Raw genomic sequence first — 16434 nt, forward strand, 5'->3', positions numbered from 1 at the left:
TCCCTCCAGGCTTTGACCACCAGCACCCGGAGGTGTACGAGCACTGCAAGCGTCTTCTGCTCCACCTGCTCGTGGTCCAGGGCGCCAACAGCAGCGTCCAGTCCGTGGCCATGGTGCTGTTGCGCAACCGAGACTACAACGAGCCGCGGGTCCTGACCGTGAAGCCGGTGGCGCCGGAGATCAACCTCACGGGTGAGTTCTGCTGCGGAGAAGTCATCCAGGACGTTGAACTGATTCCCCGTCGGCCGTATGAACATAAAGGAGGAGAAGTAGCTGAGAATGATTCATCATACAAAGTAGTTACAAACAGACATAAAAGAGACACAAAGAGAGACAAAGAGACACAAACTAACTATGAAGCGACACAAACAGACACAAAGAGACACAAACTAACTATGAAGAGACACAAAGTAACTACAAAGAGACACAAAGTAACTACAAAGAGACACACAGTAGCTACAAAGAGACACAAAGTAACTACAAAGAGACACACAGTAGCTACAAAGAGACACAAAGTAACTACAAAGAGACACACAGTAGCTACAAAGAGACACATGGCTCCATGACCAAGGGGTGCTTGCTGCTCCTCCAGGAGTCCAGGAGCTCTTGTCGGACTGCCAGCCGTCCCCCATGACGGACTCCGGCCTCAGCTCCAGCTCCACCTCCTCCAGCATCAGCCCGGGCGCCGCCCTCCCGCACCTCGCCCCCCCGCACCTCGCCCCCCCGCTCCTCAGCGAGGTCGACGCCACCGCCGAGCAGGACGAGAAGGTCAAGTCTCTCATCGAGTTCATCACCTCCAGGTGAGGAGGCTCTTCGGCCGACCTGGCGTCTCACCTGTCGTCCCCACGCCGCTCATCCTGTCCAATCGTTTGCTTTCATGCCTCCAGCAGCGTCTGACAGCACCAGCGGGTACTTCATGTCTGCATGGGTTTGGTTTTGTGGTTTCTTTTGCCTGGTGTGACGCCGTCAGCTGATGTTCTGAGGTGTGGTGCAAAGAGTTTGGATGTTCTGACATGTGTTTCTAGGAGCTTCTTCTCCAGAGTCTGACTGCACTCGTTTCTTTTAGACTCCTAAAAGAAGAGAGTCTGGGAGGTCCTCAGCCTTCAGAACTAAGATATAAAATGTCCATGAGAACTAAAGAGGGGGGGTCATTCAGCCGCCTTGAGTGAAAAGTGTCCGCTCATCTTTTCCCTCATGAACGTCTATCAGATTGTTCTGTATCATTTCAAACCAACACAAACCGACTGCGAGGAGATGTTTAGATGAGAATATCAGGCTCCGCCTTTAAAAGCTGCTTCATCTTGTTCTAAGAAGAAATGATGACGGGTAATATCCTGGTGACTCTGTCCCGACCTGACGTGCGTTTCCTTCCCGTAGGAAGCGCGGCCCGCTGTGGAACCACGAGGACGTGTCGCCCAAGAACCCGAACATCAAGAGCGCCGAGCAGCTGAGCGTCTTCGTCCGCCACGTGGCGACCGTCTTCAAGCTGTCGCCCTCAGGTCCGTGCGCATCCCGCCGCCCCGTGGCGTCTCAGCGTGGCGGTGGCGGTTCTGGTGCTGATCGGTCCCTCCTCCCTCCAGGCTTCCAGCTGGAGTTGTTGCTGAGCGAGGTCGCCCTCCAGACGGCGCTGTCGTGCTCCTCGCGCCACTACGCCGGCCGCTCGTTCCAGATCTTCCGGGCGCTCAAGCAGCCGCTGACGCTCGCCACGCTGTCCGACATCCTGTCTCGGCTGGTCGAGACCATCGGGGACCCGGGAGAGGAGGCGCAGGTCGGGACCCGGTGCTACAAGTCCTAGAAGAAGTTATTTAATAGTCAAATAACTCGAATGTTTGCAGCCTGTTAAAGACCATGAGTACATCTCTAGACCAATCACACGGCAGTATGGGTCACCTTCTACTCGACCCGTTGAGCATTTAGAGGTGTTCATACTTTCTCATATGAATCTGGGTCCTATAACCCACAGATCTTACAGGAAGTAAAAGATAACCTAGACATCTTACAGGAAGTGGAATACAACCCACAGATCTTACAGGAAGTAAAAGATAACCCAGACATCTTACAGGAAGTGAAAAAGAACCCACAGATCTTACAGGAAGTAAAAGATAACCCAGACATCTTACAGGAAGTGAAAAATAACCCACAGATCTCACAGGAAGTCCCTCCGTAGATTAAAGATCCAGATGTTGGTGTTTCTTCTGCTCAGGGCTTCGTCATCGAGCTGCTCTTGACTCTGGAGTCGGGCATCGACGCGCTGGCCGACACGGTGAAGAACTACGACCTCCTCACCGCCTTGGCGCAGTAAGTCCTCCGCCTACGACCTCGCCGTTTGACCCCTAACCCGCTAACGAGCCGTCGTTTTCATCCTCAGGACCTCCGCCCGCGACCACCTGCTGCTGGGTCCCAAGTTGGCCGCCAACAGGAAGAGCACGGGGCAGCTGAACCTGAGCAGCGGCGGCCTCTTCCACAACGCCCACGCCCGCAGCAGCTCGCTGCGCGCCAGCCTGATGGGCGAGCGGAAAGCCGACCGGCGTCGCAGCAACACGCTCGACGTCGCCGACCGGCTCGCCGGCAGCCACGGCAACCTGGCGCGCACCCAGAGCTTATCGTCGCTGGGCGGCGGCGGGGGTCCAGGAGGGGACGCCATCCCCCCCGTGGACCCTTCCAACCTGATGGCCACCGTGTTCTGGATCGCCGCCTCGCTGCTGGAGTCGGACTACGAGTTTGAGTACCTGCTGGCCCTGCGGCTACTGAACAAGCTGCTGGGCCAGTTGCCCCTGGACCGCGTGGACAGCCGTGAGCGGCTGGAGAAGGTCCAGGCCAAGCTCAAGTGGTTCAGCTTCCCCGGGCTGCTGCAGCTGCTCCTCAAGGGCTTCACCTCGGCCTCCACGCAGGAGCTCACCATCCACCTGCTCAGCAAGCTCATCAGCGTGTCCAGGCAGACGCTGGTGGACCCGTCGCAAGTGGCAGGTATGTGTGTGTGGGTGACTTGGTCCTGTATTCACAATAGCATTAGGGCCATTGGTAAATTAATGAATATATATTTATATATATATATATGTGTGTATATATATGTGTATTTATATATATATATATTTACATATAAATATATTTATATATATTTATTTATTTGGATTCAATCCATCTATTTATATTTATATATATATATTTATTTTTATTAATTAATTTATATTTATATATATATATAACCATTGTTATATATTAATATAATTACCCTGGTGGTCAGGAGAGAGAATGCAGCTTTACAACGACCCAAAGTGTGTCTGGTTCTTTTCGTTGCCGTGGTTACCTATCCCCTGGCTCCTCCCCCTTCTCACCTGCCTCAGGTTTCCCCCTGAACATCCTGTGCCTGCTGCCGCACCTCATCCAGCACTTCGACAGCCCGACGGCGTTCTGCAAGGAGACGGCCGACAAGATCGCCAAGCTGTGCGCGGAGGAGAAGTCGGCCACGCTGTCCAACCTGGCCCACATGCTGAGCCTGTACAGCACGCACAGCTACTCCCGGGACGCCACCAGCTGGATCAACGTGGTGTGCCGCTACCTGCACGACGCCTTCGCCGACATCACCCTCAACCTGGTCACCTACCTGGCAGAGGTAGGAGGAGAGGCCACTTGATGACCTCTTGATGACGACTTGATGACGACTTGATGACCTTTTATAGCAATGTGGCGGTGGGATCAGCCAACCGGTGACGTGTCTTTACTCTCTCTCTCTCTCTCTCCCTCTGTCTCTCTCCCACTGTCTCTCTCTCTCCCTCTCCCTCTGTCTCTCTCTCTCTCTGTCTCTCTCCCACTCTCTCCCTCTGTCTCTCTCTTTCTCTCTCTCTCTCTCTCCCTCTGTCTCTCTCTCTCTCCCACTCTCTCCCTCTGTCTCTCTCTCTCTCCCACTCTCTCCCTCTGTCTCTCTCCCACTCCCTCTCTCCCTCCCTCTCTCTCTCTCTCTCTCTCTCTCTCTCTCTCTCCCTCTGTCTCTCTCCCAATCTCTCCCTCTGTCTCTCTCTCTCTCCCACTCTCTCCTTCTGTCTCTCTCCCTCTCTCCCTCTGTCTCTCTCTCTCTCCCACTCTCTCCCTCTCTCTCTCCCACTCTCTCCCTCTGTCTCTCTCCAACTCTCCCTCTCTCTCTCTCTCCCATTCTCTCCCTCCCTCTCTCTCTCTCTCTCTCTCTCTCTCTCTCTCTCTCTCTCTCTCTCTCTCTCTCTCTCTCCCTCCCGCTCTCGATCTCTCTCCCACGCTCCCTCTCTCAGCTGCTGGAGAAAGGCCTTCCCAGCATGCAGCAGTCCTTGCTGCAGATCATCCACAGCCTGCTGAGCCACATCGACCTCTCGGCCGCCCCCGTCAAGCAGTTCAACCTGGAGATCATGAAGATCATCAGTAAATACGTCCAGGTGAGCTGTGGACCCGTCAGCGTTGTTATTGTTATCTTTATGAATATCAACATATTTCTTCATCTTGATTACATTTTACAATCGAGGACTTCCCCCGTGAGCGTGTGTTCAAAAGTAATTAGATCCCCCCCACTCTTCCACTCCCATTGTGAGGAGGCGGAGCTCCCAGAGTAGCTGCAGTTCAACTCTTCTCCAGCAGGTGACAGTGTTTGCTCACAACACCAGAGACGATGTGACATTTAATCATTTGTTTTGTGGGTTTTTTATGCACGAAGCACAATTTATAATTTGTTCTTACTTTATTCACCCTCTATCCCCCCAAACGTGTCTTTGGTGCATCACTCCGTCTTTGTGGCTGCGTATTGATTGAAGCTGATCAGGCCTGCAATCATACTTACAGTGAATTGATTTATCTTTTTTATTAGTCGAGTGTTTAAATCTCCGTTTTGACTTCTCGCAGGAGGAAAGAATCTAGAAGATATTTTATTAACCAGTCATCAAAATATCTGCTTTTATTTCATTTATTTAATCATCATTTGCAGCCTTAAGTGTGTGTGGCACTAAGCTCCCCCTCGGGGGAGTAAAGTCATCTCATCTCCTGTATTCCTCATGATGGATGTGGAGTGCCGGCTCTGTGAAGTGGTCTCTGGGGGGTTTGGTTCAGCCTCTGAGGGGGAGCGCTGTCTCTGAAGACACCTACACAGCCCGATGTCTCACAATGGTCTCTCTGTATTGTGTTCCTGTCCTCACAGAGCCCCCATTGGAAGGAGGCGCAGAACATTCTGAAGCTGGTGGTGTCGCGCTCCGCCAGCCTGGTGGTGCCCGACGACGTGCAGCGCTCCTACAGCACCGAGTCCTGCGGCTCCCCGGAGATCGCCTTCACGCGCATATTCAACAACTCCTCCAAGGAGCTGCCCGGGAAGACCCTGGACTTCCACTTCGACATCTCGGAGGTCAGTGTGCTCCTCCCACTCCGGTGTGTGCTCCTCCCACGCTAGTGACTGCAGCGCCGGCTAACTCGTGTGTATTTATCTCCGTAGACGCCGATCATCGGGCACAAATACGGTGACCAGCGCACGGCGGCGGGCCGGAACGGGAAGCCGCAGGTGATCGCCGTGACGAGGAGCACCTCCTCCACGTCGTCCGGCTCCAACTCCAACGGGCTGGTGCCGGTGAGCTGGAAGAGGCCTCAGCTCTCACAGGTACCTTAAATGAGTCGCCCCCCGGTGGTCAGGAGAGAGAATGCAGCTTGAACACATGAAGCATAGACTTCTATACAACCAGAGGAGTCGCCCCCTGGTGGTCAGGAGAGAGAATGCAGCTTTAACACATGAAGCATAGACTTCTATACAACCAGAGGAGTCGCCCCCTGGTGGTCAGGAGAGAGAATGCAGCTTGAACAAATGAAGCATAGACTTCTATACAACCAGAGTCGCCCCCTGGTGGTCAGGAGAGAGAATGCAGCTTGAACACATGAAGCATAGACTTCTATACAACCAGAGGAGTCGCCCCTGGTGGTCAGGAGAGAGAATGCAGCTTTAATACATGAAGCTTAGACTTCTATACAACCAGAGTCACCCCCTGGTGGTCAGGAGAGAGAATGCAGCTTTAATACATGAAGCATAGACTTCTATACAACCAGAGGAGTCGCCCCTGGTGGTCAGGAGAGAGAATGCAGCTTTAACACATGAAGCATAGACTTCTATACAACCAGAGGAGTCGCCCCTGGTGGTCAGGAGAGAGAATGCAGCTTTAACACATGAAGCATATACTTCTATACAACCAGAGGAGTCGCCCCTGGTGGTCAGGAGAGAGAATGCAGCTTGAACACATGAAGCATAGGCTTCTATACAACCAATGTGGTGCTTATGGACTTGGTATTTGATGTTGTACAGATAGTAAAGTTTTCCCATCGTTCTTCTGTGTGTTTCCAGAGAAGAACCAGAGAGCGGCTGATGAACGTCTTGTCTTTATGCGGCCCGGAGTCTGGCATGCCCAAGAATCCCTCAGTAAGACTCCTCTCCTTCTCTCAAGCCTCTGACCCGGTCTCTGTGAACCGCTGGTCATGAAACCTGCAGTTGCCGTGTTGGTTCAGTGGACATGCAGCATTTGCATTTCGACCCTTTTTTGACCTCTGTACCTGCGCAGGTGGTGTTCTCGTCCAACGAGGATCTGGACTCCGCGGACCAGCAGACCAGCCTCATCCCCACCGTGGAGGAGGTGGTCCGGGAGGAGGAGCTGCAGGGAGAAGACGCCGGCAGCGAGCAGCAGTTTGGCGTCTTCAAGGACTTTGACTTCTTGGACGTGGAGCTGGAGGACGCCGAGGTGAGGGTCAGGTGTGGGTGAGGCAAAGCTGCCGGTAACAACATGACGGAGCTAACAGTGGACACGTAAACCATTTCCTTTCATTTCTAAATCCACTCTTAAACGGTGTGAACGTCCAACTGATGTCCACATGTCTGTGTCTCGTCCACTAACACTCATCTTCCTTCTCTTCTCTTGCCACAAGGAGTTACAGGTGAGTCTGAGGGCCACAAAGAGAATATGTTCGCTCCTGATAAAGTGCTTTGGTGCTCTTTGATTTGAACTTGCCCCCCCCCCCCCCCATGTGGTTGTGAACCCTTTATAGTTTTAGAATGTTAACCATCCCATTACATGGAGCCAAATCATCTCACCACTCATTAGTTTTTTTGTGAAATGATGGATGCTTTGTTGTCAAATCCTCCCTAAACCCTGCAGGTGTGTGTGTGTGTGTGTCTCACTGCCTCTCTTGTCTCCCCCCTCGCAGGGCGAGAGCATGGACAACTTCAACTGGGGCGTGCGGCGCCGCTCCCTGGAGAGCATGGACAAAGGGGACACGCCCTCGCTGCAGGAGTGCCAGTACGCCGGCAGCACGCCGAGCCTCAACCTCACCAACCACGAGGACACGGACGAGTCGTCGGAGGAGGAGGGGCCGGGCGCCGGCGGCCAGAGCCTCCTCGCCCGCTCCGGCCTGGTACGTCTCCTTCCTTCCTTCCTTGCCTCCTTGCCTGGCTTCCTTACCTTCCTGCCTTGCCTCCTTGCCTGGCTTCCTTTCTTTCCATGCCTCCTTTCCTTCCTTCCTTGCTGCTTTCCTGGCTTCCTTTTCTTCCTTCATTACCTGGCTTCCTTTCCTTCCATGCCTCCTTTCCTTCCTTGCCTCCTTGCCTGGCTTCCTTATCTTCCTTCCTTGCCTCCTTGCCTGGCTTCCTTCCTTATTTTCCTTCCATGCCTCCTTGCCTCATTGCCTGGCTTCCTTCCTTTCCTTCCTTCCTTGCCTCCTTGCCTGGCTTCCTTCCCTTCCTTCCTTGCCTGGCTTCCTTCCCTTCCTTATTATTTATTTATTTTATTGTTTATTATTTATTTATTTCAGACTCACGGTCCAGAAAGTACAAAACATTAAATATAATAAAATACTTACAAAATCACGATAAAAATACCAGGTTCAATTAAAGGGTTAATAATAATTAAATATTATGCATGAAGCCTGAAGCTCTTTGGTTGTTTCATCTGTTGTCGTTGTTGTTGTTGTTGTTGTTTTCCTCCTCCAGCTCCACAGCGACTCCGCTGACCCGGCCTCCAACCACGTGGACGCCCTGCAGCGCTCTCAGGAGGAGGCCCCGCCCCCCCCGCCCTCCTCGCCCCCCCTCCCCCGGGCGGACAGCCCCCCCTCGGAGGCGGTGCGCCCCGACGGCAGCCGGCGGCCTGAGGTGCGATCAATCTGGGGGAGCGATGAACCGCGGGGCTCGGGTGCTTCCTAGCTCGCCCTCTTTCACTTCCTTCCTCCTTTTCTGTCCTTCCTTTCTTTTCTCCGGCGGTACTCCCCGTCCTTCCTCTCTCGTTGCCCCAAAGGATCATGGGGGTTTGATCGGGGGGTACGCGCGTCCGCCTCCTCTCGGGTGACTCCTCCCCCTCCTCCTTACCACCGCTCGCTTCCACGCTTCGCTTTGGGGTTTTTTTGGGTGCTGAAGCTGCTCTTGCTCCTCTTTAACGTTTTACGGGTCTGTATTTTGGGTGTGATAGTCGTGTGGCGGGGGGCTTCTGCGCTTGCTTGATTGATGGAAACCGAGCGCTCACCTCAGGTCAGCTGTCACTGCTCGCCTTTTAATAACAACGACTGAGCCACTAAATCCTCCTTAAGTCGTTGTGAGCGGACGCCGGCTGCAGCATGCGTGAGTATAACTTCACGAATGAACCACTAGCACATTAACAGGCCTTAGCTCGTCTCTCTGCTACTAACCAGGGTGAGTATGGGGGAGGGGCCGGCGTGTGGGAGGAGCTTAAGGCCCAGTTTAAGTCTGGAAATTAGAGGAGGAGGGACACAGAGGTTGGGGGTCGGGCCACGAGGAATACCACCAAAACGACTTAAGGGATCGTTTTTCATTTATTTTGAACAGAAAGACAAAAAGTAATAATAAAGGCAGCAGGTACTTTAAAAAACGTTTTTTTTGCTACCTAAAAAATATTCTCAACTTTTTCACTTACCTCTGACTTCATGTTCTCATGACGGTAGACGTGGTTATCCATATTAGTGTTTTTTACATGTTTGTTTCAAAGAACTTTATAAGTTTGAGCAATAACGAGAGCTCGATGTCTGCATCAATCTGGCATCTCTTAATGATTATTAATAATAATAATAATATTATTATTATTATTAATAATAATATTATACATATATATTATAATATTATTATCAATTATAATATATATTATATTATTACTACTAATATTATTATTATCAATAATAATATTATAATATATGTATTATATATTATATTATCAATAATAATATCATAATATATGTATTATATATTATATTATTACTACTAATATTATTATTATCAATAAAAATATTATAATATATATTATAATATCAATTATAATATTATATATGTATTGTATATAATATTAGTACTACTAATATTATCATTAATAATAATATATGTATTTATTTGTTATAAATTATATAATAAATATATATATATAATATTATTAATAATATATATATTATATAATGTTATTATTAATAATATTATAATTATTGATAATATTATATATATAAAATAAATGTGTTCCAACAAGTACCAACTTGGGTATATTTAAACATTGATCTCCCTGTGATGCTGTCAACTGTGCGTCAGCATCTTGGAGGAACCTCCCCACACACACACACACACACCACCACCCCCTAGACCACTTCAGCCCTAACAGGGATTTAAAGATAGTCTCAGATCATATTTATTGTAATTATGTGCTCCTTCCCCTCGGTGACGTCGCTTTATACGCAGAGCCCAACAGCAACTTTCTAGGACCTCAATGTCGTCCCAAGGACACACACACACACACACACACACACACCCACCCCTCGCGGCCCCGGCTCTTAGTGTAATGAGCCCGAGATAAAACCATCAATACTCTGAGCGGTTCCTTCCAGCTCATCTAAAAGCTTCCTGTAATAAAGCGTCCGCCTCCGCTTCCCTGAAGCTCTTCCTCTAGACCCTCGGCCCCGCCTCCTTGTTTACGTCAACATCGAGCGGATCCAATCTTATTGGCTCCTCCCCTGATTGATTACCGCCGTTTCAATCGGTGACGTCATAATTAACGGCCCACTCTCGTTTATCGCCTTCGAGTTTTTAAATGGCGTGTCAGTGATTAATTGATAATGGCTTTTGTTTTATGGATCCCTTTCTCTGTAACTCCTCTCGAGGGATAGATATCTTATAGAGGGATATATATATATATATATATATATATCTTATAGAGGCATATATATATATATCTTATAGAGGGATATATATATGCCTCTATAAGATATATATATATCGTATAGAGGGATATCTATATATCTTATAGAGGTATATCTAAAGTGAAAAATTAAAGTCTTGACTCATATATTTTTCATATTTATTTATTTCTCAAATTGACCTGCACAATTATTTGATAATTAAGGATTTTATTTCTACATTTGTTTACTTATTATTTAGTTATTTATTTATGGAATTGTTTATTTACGTATTTTATTTATTACGATGTCATCTTCAGTCCTCCAGACACCAGAACACAGCACTGTTACACAAAACATCTTTCATGTATGTTGTGTGTTATGACGTTGCGTCCTGAGCGCCCCCTTGTGGCTTCTCCCTGCAGGACGCCGTGAGCGCGACGGCGGCGGCGGACGATCTAAGCAGCGGCGTGAGCGAGGACACGGGGTTTTGCAGCGCCCCCCCTCTGCCCCCTGACCCCTCGGAGCCGTGTGACCCCCTGGAGACCCGGGAGCCTCGGGAAGACCTGGACCCGGCGGCCCCTCCCCCGCCGGCCATAGACGCTCCGCCGGGGTCCCTCTGTTGTGAGGAGGACCCCCAGAGGCTCCTCCCCCTGTCGCTGCCCACGGCACCGGAGACCGACCCGGACCCGGACAGCACCTGTGGGTCCGGGTGGGAGGAGGACGTGACCCGGGCCCTGAAGGAGCTGGACGAGCGCTGTGAGGAGGAGGAGGCCGACTACTCCAGCATGTCCAGGTGAGACGACTCAAGAGACGCACACGAGCCACAACGTCACAACTTTAACTTCAACAGGTCAAATGAAAGCTCACGACACACGAGAGCTACGAGATTATATATATAATATATAATATATTATAAGATATATTATAATATATATAATATATTATAATGTGTATAATATATAATAATATGTATAATATATTATATATTATATATAATAATGTGTATAATATGTATAATATATTATAATGTATAATAATATGTATAATATATAATAATGTGTATAATATATAATAATATGTATAATATACAATAATATATATAATAATATGTCAAATAAGAAGAGTCAGAATATATATTTATTTACAATTCTAACGACATATCGGGCTTATTTATAGTGACTTTTAAATCATTTCCTAAAACCCATTTATATAGAACATCTTTTAAGTGATCTCGTCCTTTTATGCAGAACTTTGGTTCCCCTAATTCAGTTTGTCTGTTTTTTTTGTTTTTTTAACATTTTAATATATATATATATTTTTTAAATGTTATATTTGTTTCTTACTATTCTATTTGTTTTGCCTTGACTCTCTGTAGAGCACTTTGTTTTTAAAGGTGCTATATAAATAAAGTTATTATAATTATTATTGTTATATATTATTATTATACACGCAGCAAAAGCCACTTATCAACTGTTGCCTAGCAACCAGATGACTGATTGATGGATCTGGTTGTAGTTTCTCTCTGGGGTTGTTGTGGTGTTCCTTGGTCATTTCTTTGATCTCTTTATAAACGATGAAAGGTGGAGTCTGTTGATGCCGCGTTGCATCATGGGAGTCGTAGTCTTCGTCCTTCAGGGTTCAAGTTGCTGAAATATATTCCTCCCTTTCAAATACAAACGACCGAGAAGTGAAGAGCGTCTGACGAGTCGCTGGAGGACGCCATTGACTTGTTTAGAACAGATTCTGAGGTCTGAACTCTTTGATGTTTTCAGACTTTGAGATGCAGAAAGGTTTCAGCCGTCAACACTTTGTTATTTATTATGATTTTTAATATTTTCTTCGTGACTAAAGTGAAACTCTGGCTGTCGCTCCTTTTACGGGTGAAAGTATCTGACGTGACGAGCCTCTGAGGTGAAGGGGCTGATGGGTAATTCCTTCTCTGGCGTGGAGCCTGATGTGGAGCGATGGAGGTGGACCCAGTGGGGGGGGGGGGGTTCCAAATTTAATCTTTCTCCTCAAGGTCGGCCAATTCTGGCTGGAGGTCAGCTGTAAATAAAAAAATATATTATAACACACACACACACGGTCCTTCACTTGCAGGGCTCCAGACTGCGACCAAATGGTCGCATTTTGCGCCTAAAATTAGACACAGTGCGAGTAAATTTTTCATCAACTCACGCATGCGCGACCAGTAAATTAGCAGATTTCTTTTTTTTGTTATTAAATATTTTTGTTGCTTACAAACTTGTTCTACACTTCAGCCCACTATAGTTAGCGGTAATGCCTGAATGACTGGTTTGCTAACCGACATTAACTCCAGAAGAAGAAGAAAGGAGACGAAAACCGAAGAAGAAGAAGACTGGCCTGTGTGTGAGAGGGGGGGGGCTAATGTGTGAAAAGAGGCGCACCGCAACGGAGACGCAACGCGAGCCAGGGCCGCAGAGTGAGAGGTCAGAGGATCCTCACCACCGAGCGGCGTCCCGCCCCGAGTTGAATCTCTGGGTCAACTCAGCCGACTCTCACATGTCTGCCCCTACAGACTGATGCTCACGGTAAACACATTCCATCAGGAGCGAGCGAGGATTTTGATAAAGTTAGCGGAAGGATTTAAGTGACAACATCCGGTTTTGCAAAGTTAGCGGAAAGAACCACGTGAAACAACATCCGCTTTTCAAAATAAGATGTCGACAAATCATACACTAACATATAAAAGTAAACAATGAACTGATGTATCTTTATAGATAGTTTCTGAGATTTAGCTTAAATTATGCTAACATTAAAACATTTTTACTGGACCAAGGAAGAGTTTATAAAATTAGTCAGTCTTTTGTATGTTAAGAAAAGTCCTGTATATAGATTTCCCCAAGAGTTCCAGGAAATGAATAATGCAGATGTGTTCCATACATATCTGAAATCCCCTACAATAGCAATCAAACTATTTTAATGTATCAATTAGGACATTTTTCAAAGTAAGTCATAAATGTTTAAAGAAATCGGTAATTTCTTTAATGTTTGAGTTGCTTTATATATGTATTTCCTCATAGTCCTAGGCAATAATGCTACACAATAAATAGAATGCTTCAATCAACACCGTGATCGGTGATTGGTATTATCGGATCGGCAGATACTGATTTCAGTGATCGGTGATCGGCAGATACTGATTTCAGTGATCGGAAACACTGGAGTTGATAAGCGTGTCTTGTCTGATCAATACACAACAGTGAGGTGCGTGAATGGACCGAGCGGCCAGCTGCTGATCACGCACTCAATAGCTCGACTGCATGAATAGAAGGTGCGAAGCGCAAAAATTTTTGGGACCACCCAAGACCCATTTTGACCCAGGAAAAAGTGCGCCCCTAAATTTTCTGCTTGCGCCCCTAACATTTTAAGTTAGGAGCGACTGTGCTCCTAGTTAAAAAAGTTAGTCTGGAGCCCTGACTTGGCTGAGTCACATGTGATTTATGGGCCGGGGGGGGGGGGGGGGGCACTCTGACTGATTATCTGAAAACAGCTCGAACAAGTTTAGGGTCTTTCTTTGTTTGAGGATCGTTTGTGTGTGTGTGTGTGTGTGTGTGTGGTGTGTGTGTAAGAGACGCACAAAAACAACTCGCCAACAGTTTACCTGCTGTGAAGTTGGCTGCCTGTCGACTCAGTGGGGTTTTTTGCTTGCAAAAGTGTGTGTGTGTGTGATTCAAGATTCAAGATTCAAGATGTTTTATTTGTCACATACACACACAGGGTGTGCAGTGAAATGAAAGTGGCAATGCTCAGCAGGAATGTGCAAGGGCAACAAGTACACACTATTTACAATAAAAAACACAATATTTACAGTAAGTGTGTGTGTGTGTGTGTGTGTGTGTGTGCCTAAGAGGGGCAGTTGTGTGGGTCTATGTGGGGGTCCTGGTGAGGTCGGAGTTCACAATCCTGATGGCCTGAGGAAAGAAACTCCGTCTCAGTCTCTCTGTTCTTGCAGCGTGACTACGGAGGCGCCTGCCTGACCGCAGCAGCTGAAACAGTCTGTTGTTGGGGTGGTGAGGATCCTTCATGATCCTGCCGGCTCTGGTTCTGCACCTCCTGGTGTACAAGTCCTGCAGGGTGGGGAGTGTAGTTCCAATAGTGCGCTCAGCCGAACGCACTACTCTCTGCAGAGCCTTCCTGTCCTGAGCGGAGCAGTTGCCAAACCAGGCTGTGATGCTTCCTGTCAGGACGCCCTCTACAGCTCCAGAGTAGAAGGACTGAAGGATCCTCTGGGAAACTTTAAATTTCCTCAGCTGCCTGAGGTGGTAGAGGCGCTGCCTTGCCTTTCTCACCAGAGTGTCTGTGTTTGTTGACCATGTCAGATCCTCGGTGATGTGGACTCCCAGGTATTTATACCCGCTCACCCTCTCCACAGTAGTCCCGTTAATCCCCAGTGGTGAGTACGTCCTCTGTTGTTGTACCCTCCTAAAGTCCACAATCAGCTCCTTAGTTTTGGTGACATTCATGATGAGGCTGTTGTCCTGGCACCAGAGTGACAGATCAGCAACTTCCTCCAGGTAGGCCTTCTCGTCGTTGTCGGAGATCAGGCCCACCACCACTGTGTCATCCGCAAACTTGATGATGGTGTTGAGCTGAACCTGGCCACACAGTCATGTGTGTACAGGGAGTACAGTAGGGGCTGAGGACGCAACCCTGGGGATCCTGTGTTCAGGGTGAGGGGTTTGAGGTGTGTCTGCCCACCCTGACCACCTGTGGCCTGGCGGTCAGGAAGTCCAGGATCCAAGCACACAGGGGTGTTCAGTCCCAGCTCAGTCAGCTTGCCGCCAGTCTGGAGGGACTATGGTGTTGAAAGCTGAACTATAATCAATGAACAGCAGTCTCACATAGGCCCCCCTCTGGCTGTCCAGATGAGAGAGTGTGGTGTGCAGTACCTGGGAGACAGCATCATCCGTGGATCTGTTTGGGCGATAAGCAAACTGCAGCGGGTCCATGGAGGAAGGGAGGAAGGCGCAGATGTAGTCCTTTATCAGCCTCTCAAAGCATTTCATGACCACCGAGGTGAGGGCCACGGTCGGTAGTCATTCATACATGCTGGAGAAGCATTCTTGGGCACAGGGACAATAGTGGATCTCTTGAAGCAGGCGGGGACCACGGACTCAGCCAGGGAGAGGTTGAATATTGTGGTGAACACTGGAGCTAGCTGGTTAGCACAGGTCTTCAGTACTCGCCCAGATATGCCATCTGGACCTGCAGCTTTCCTGGTGTTCACCATAACAGAGCCCTCCTCACACTGTGCTCGGTCAGAGAGTGTGTGTTCATCCCCAGCGGTAGAACTCACCTCGGCTACGCTAACGGTGTTGTTGTTAGCGGCGAGCTAGCTCTGTTGTGGCTAGCCACAAGCCGTGCATACAATGAGTCCAGGTCATCCGCTAGGGATGCAACGGCACTCACCATTGCGGGTCTGCTCTGGTAGTTTGTGATAGTCCGTAGCCCCTGCCATAGGCGCCTGGTGTCGCTGCTCCATCTGTGATTCCACTCTGTCTCGGTACCTCCTTTTGGCGCCCTTCACCGCCTCCTCAGTCCATAGACCGCTGCCTTGTACTCGCCCATGTTGCCGGATACAAGACCGGAGTTATAGGCAGCAGTACGGGCGCTCACAGCTTCACGGATGGATCTATCAACCCACGGCTTTTGGTTAGGAAAGATCCTAACTTTACCGTGGGGACGATGGTGTCCGTTAAGCGTTGTTATGAGGCTCATTGCTACTTCAAAACTCGCTGACGCCACTGGAACTGGATTGGATCATGTCCCAGTCGGCGACGCAGAGCGCCCTGTAGCTCAGCCTCTGATTGGTCAGACCACCGCATTACGTTCCTCGTCACTACCGCTTCCGCGATCCTTTGTTTATACTCCGGAAGCAGAAAAATGGCGGCATGGTCTGATTTCCCTAACGGAGGAGAGAGACAGCCTTGTAGCCTCTCTTGAATGGCGATAGCAGTGGTCCAACGTTCTTTCCTCTGGTAGCACACGTAATGTGCTGGTGAAAGTTCGGCATGACTTTTTAGGTTTGCCTTGTTAAAGTCCCCAGCCACCACCACAGCCGTCGGGATACTTGTTCTGATGCCGACATAACACATCATGTAGGTCCGATAGTGCTACGTCGGTGTCCGCTTGTGGTGGAATGTAGACGGCTGTGGTGATGACCGAGCTGAACTCCCGGGAAGGTAGAATGGACGGCATGAGATCGTCAGATGTTCCAGGTTCGCGAGCAGGAACGAAAGAGTCTTAATGTTCTTGGGGTCACACCAC

The 16434-nt window shown here is 48.7% G+C and overlaps 1 protein-coding gene across 8 annotated transcripts in view; it reads left to right on the plus strand.

Moving 5' to 3' along the window:
- The window catches only part of fryl (furry homolog, like), a 64774-nt gene that overhangs the window by 38274 nt on the left and 10066 nt on the right, over nt 1–16434 (plus strand). For all 8 annotated transcript variants that reach the window (XM_056413850.1, XM_056413844.1, XM_056413847.1 and 5 more), the window contains 15 exons: nt 10–192; nt 593–800; nt 1378–1499; nt 1581–1768; nt 2204–2298; nt 2369–2967; nt 3345–3613; nt 4263–4403; nt 5156–5356; nt 5444–5605; nt 6338–6412; nt 6552–6728; nt 7192–7398; nt 7973–8131; nt 10569–10939. In XM_056413850.1, the coding sequence (XP_056269825.1) occupies nt 10–192; nt 593–800; nt 1378–1499; nt 1581–1768; nt 2204–2298; nt 2369–2967; nt 3345–3613; nt 4263–4403; nt 5156–5356; nt 5444–5605; nt 6338–6412; nt 6552–6728; nt 7192–7398; nt 7973–8131; nt 10569–10939 (3157 nt within the window). The remainder of the gene's footprint in view (nt 1–9; nt 193–592; nt 801–1377; nt 1500–1580; nt 1769–2203; nt 2299–2368; nt 2968–3344; nt 3614–4262; nt 4404–5155; nt 5357–5443; nt 5606–6337; nt 6413–6551; nt 6729–7191; nt 7399–7972; nt 8132–10568; nt 10940–16434) is intronic.

The sequence above is a fragment of the Pseudoliparis swirei genome, chromosome 5, assembly GCF_029220125.1.
Source record: "Pseudoliparis swirei isolate HS2019 ecotype Mariana Trench chromosome 5, NWPU_hadal_v1, whole genome shotgun sequence".
Lineage (NCBI taxonomy): Eukaryota > Metazoa > Chordata > Actinopteri > Perciformes > Liparidae > Pseudoliparis > Pseudoliparis swirei.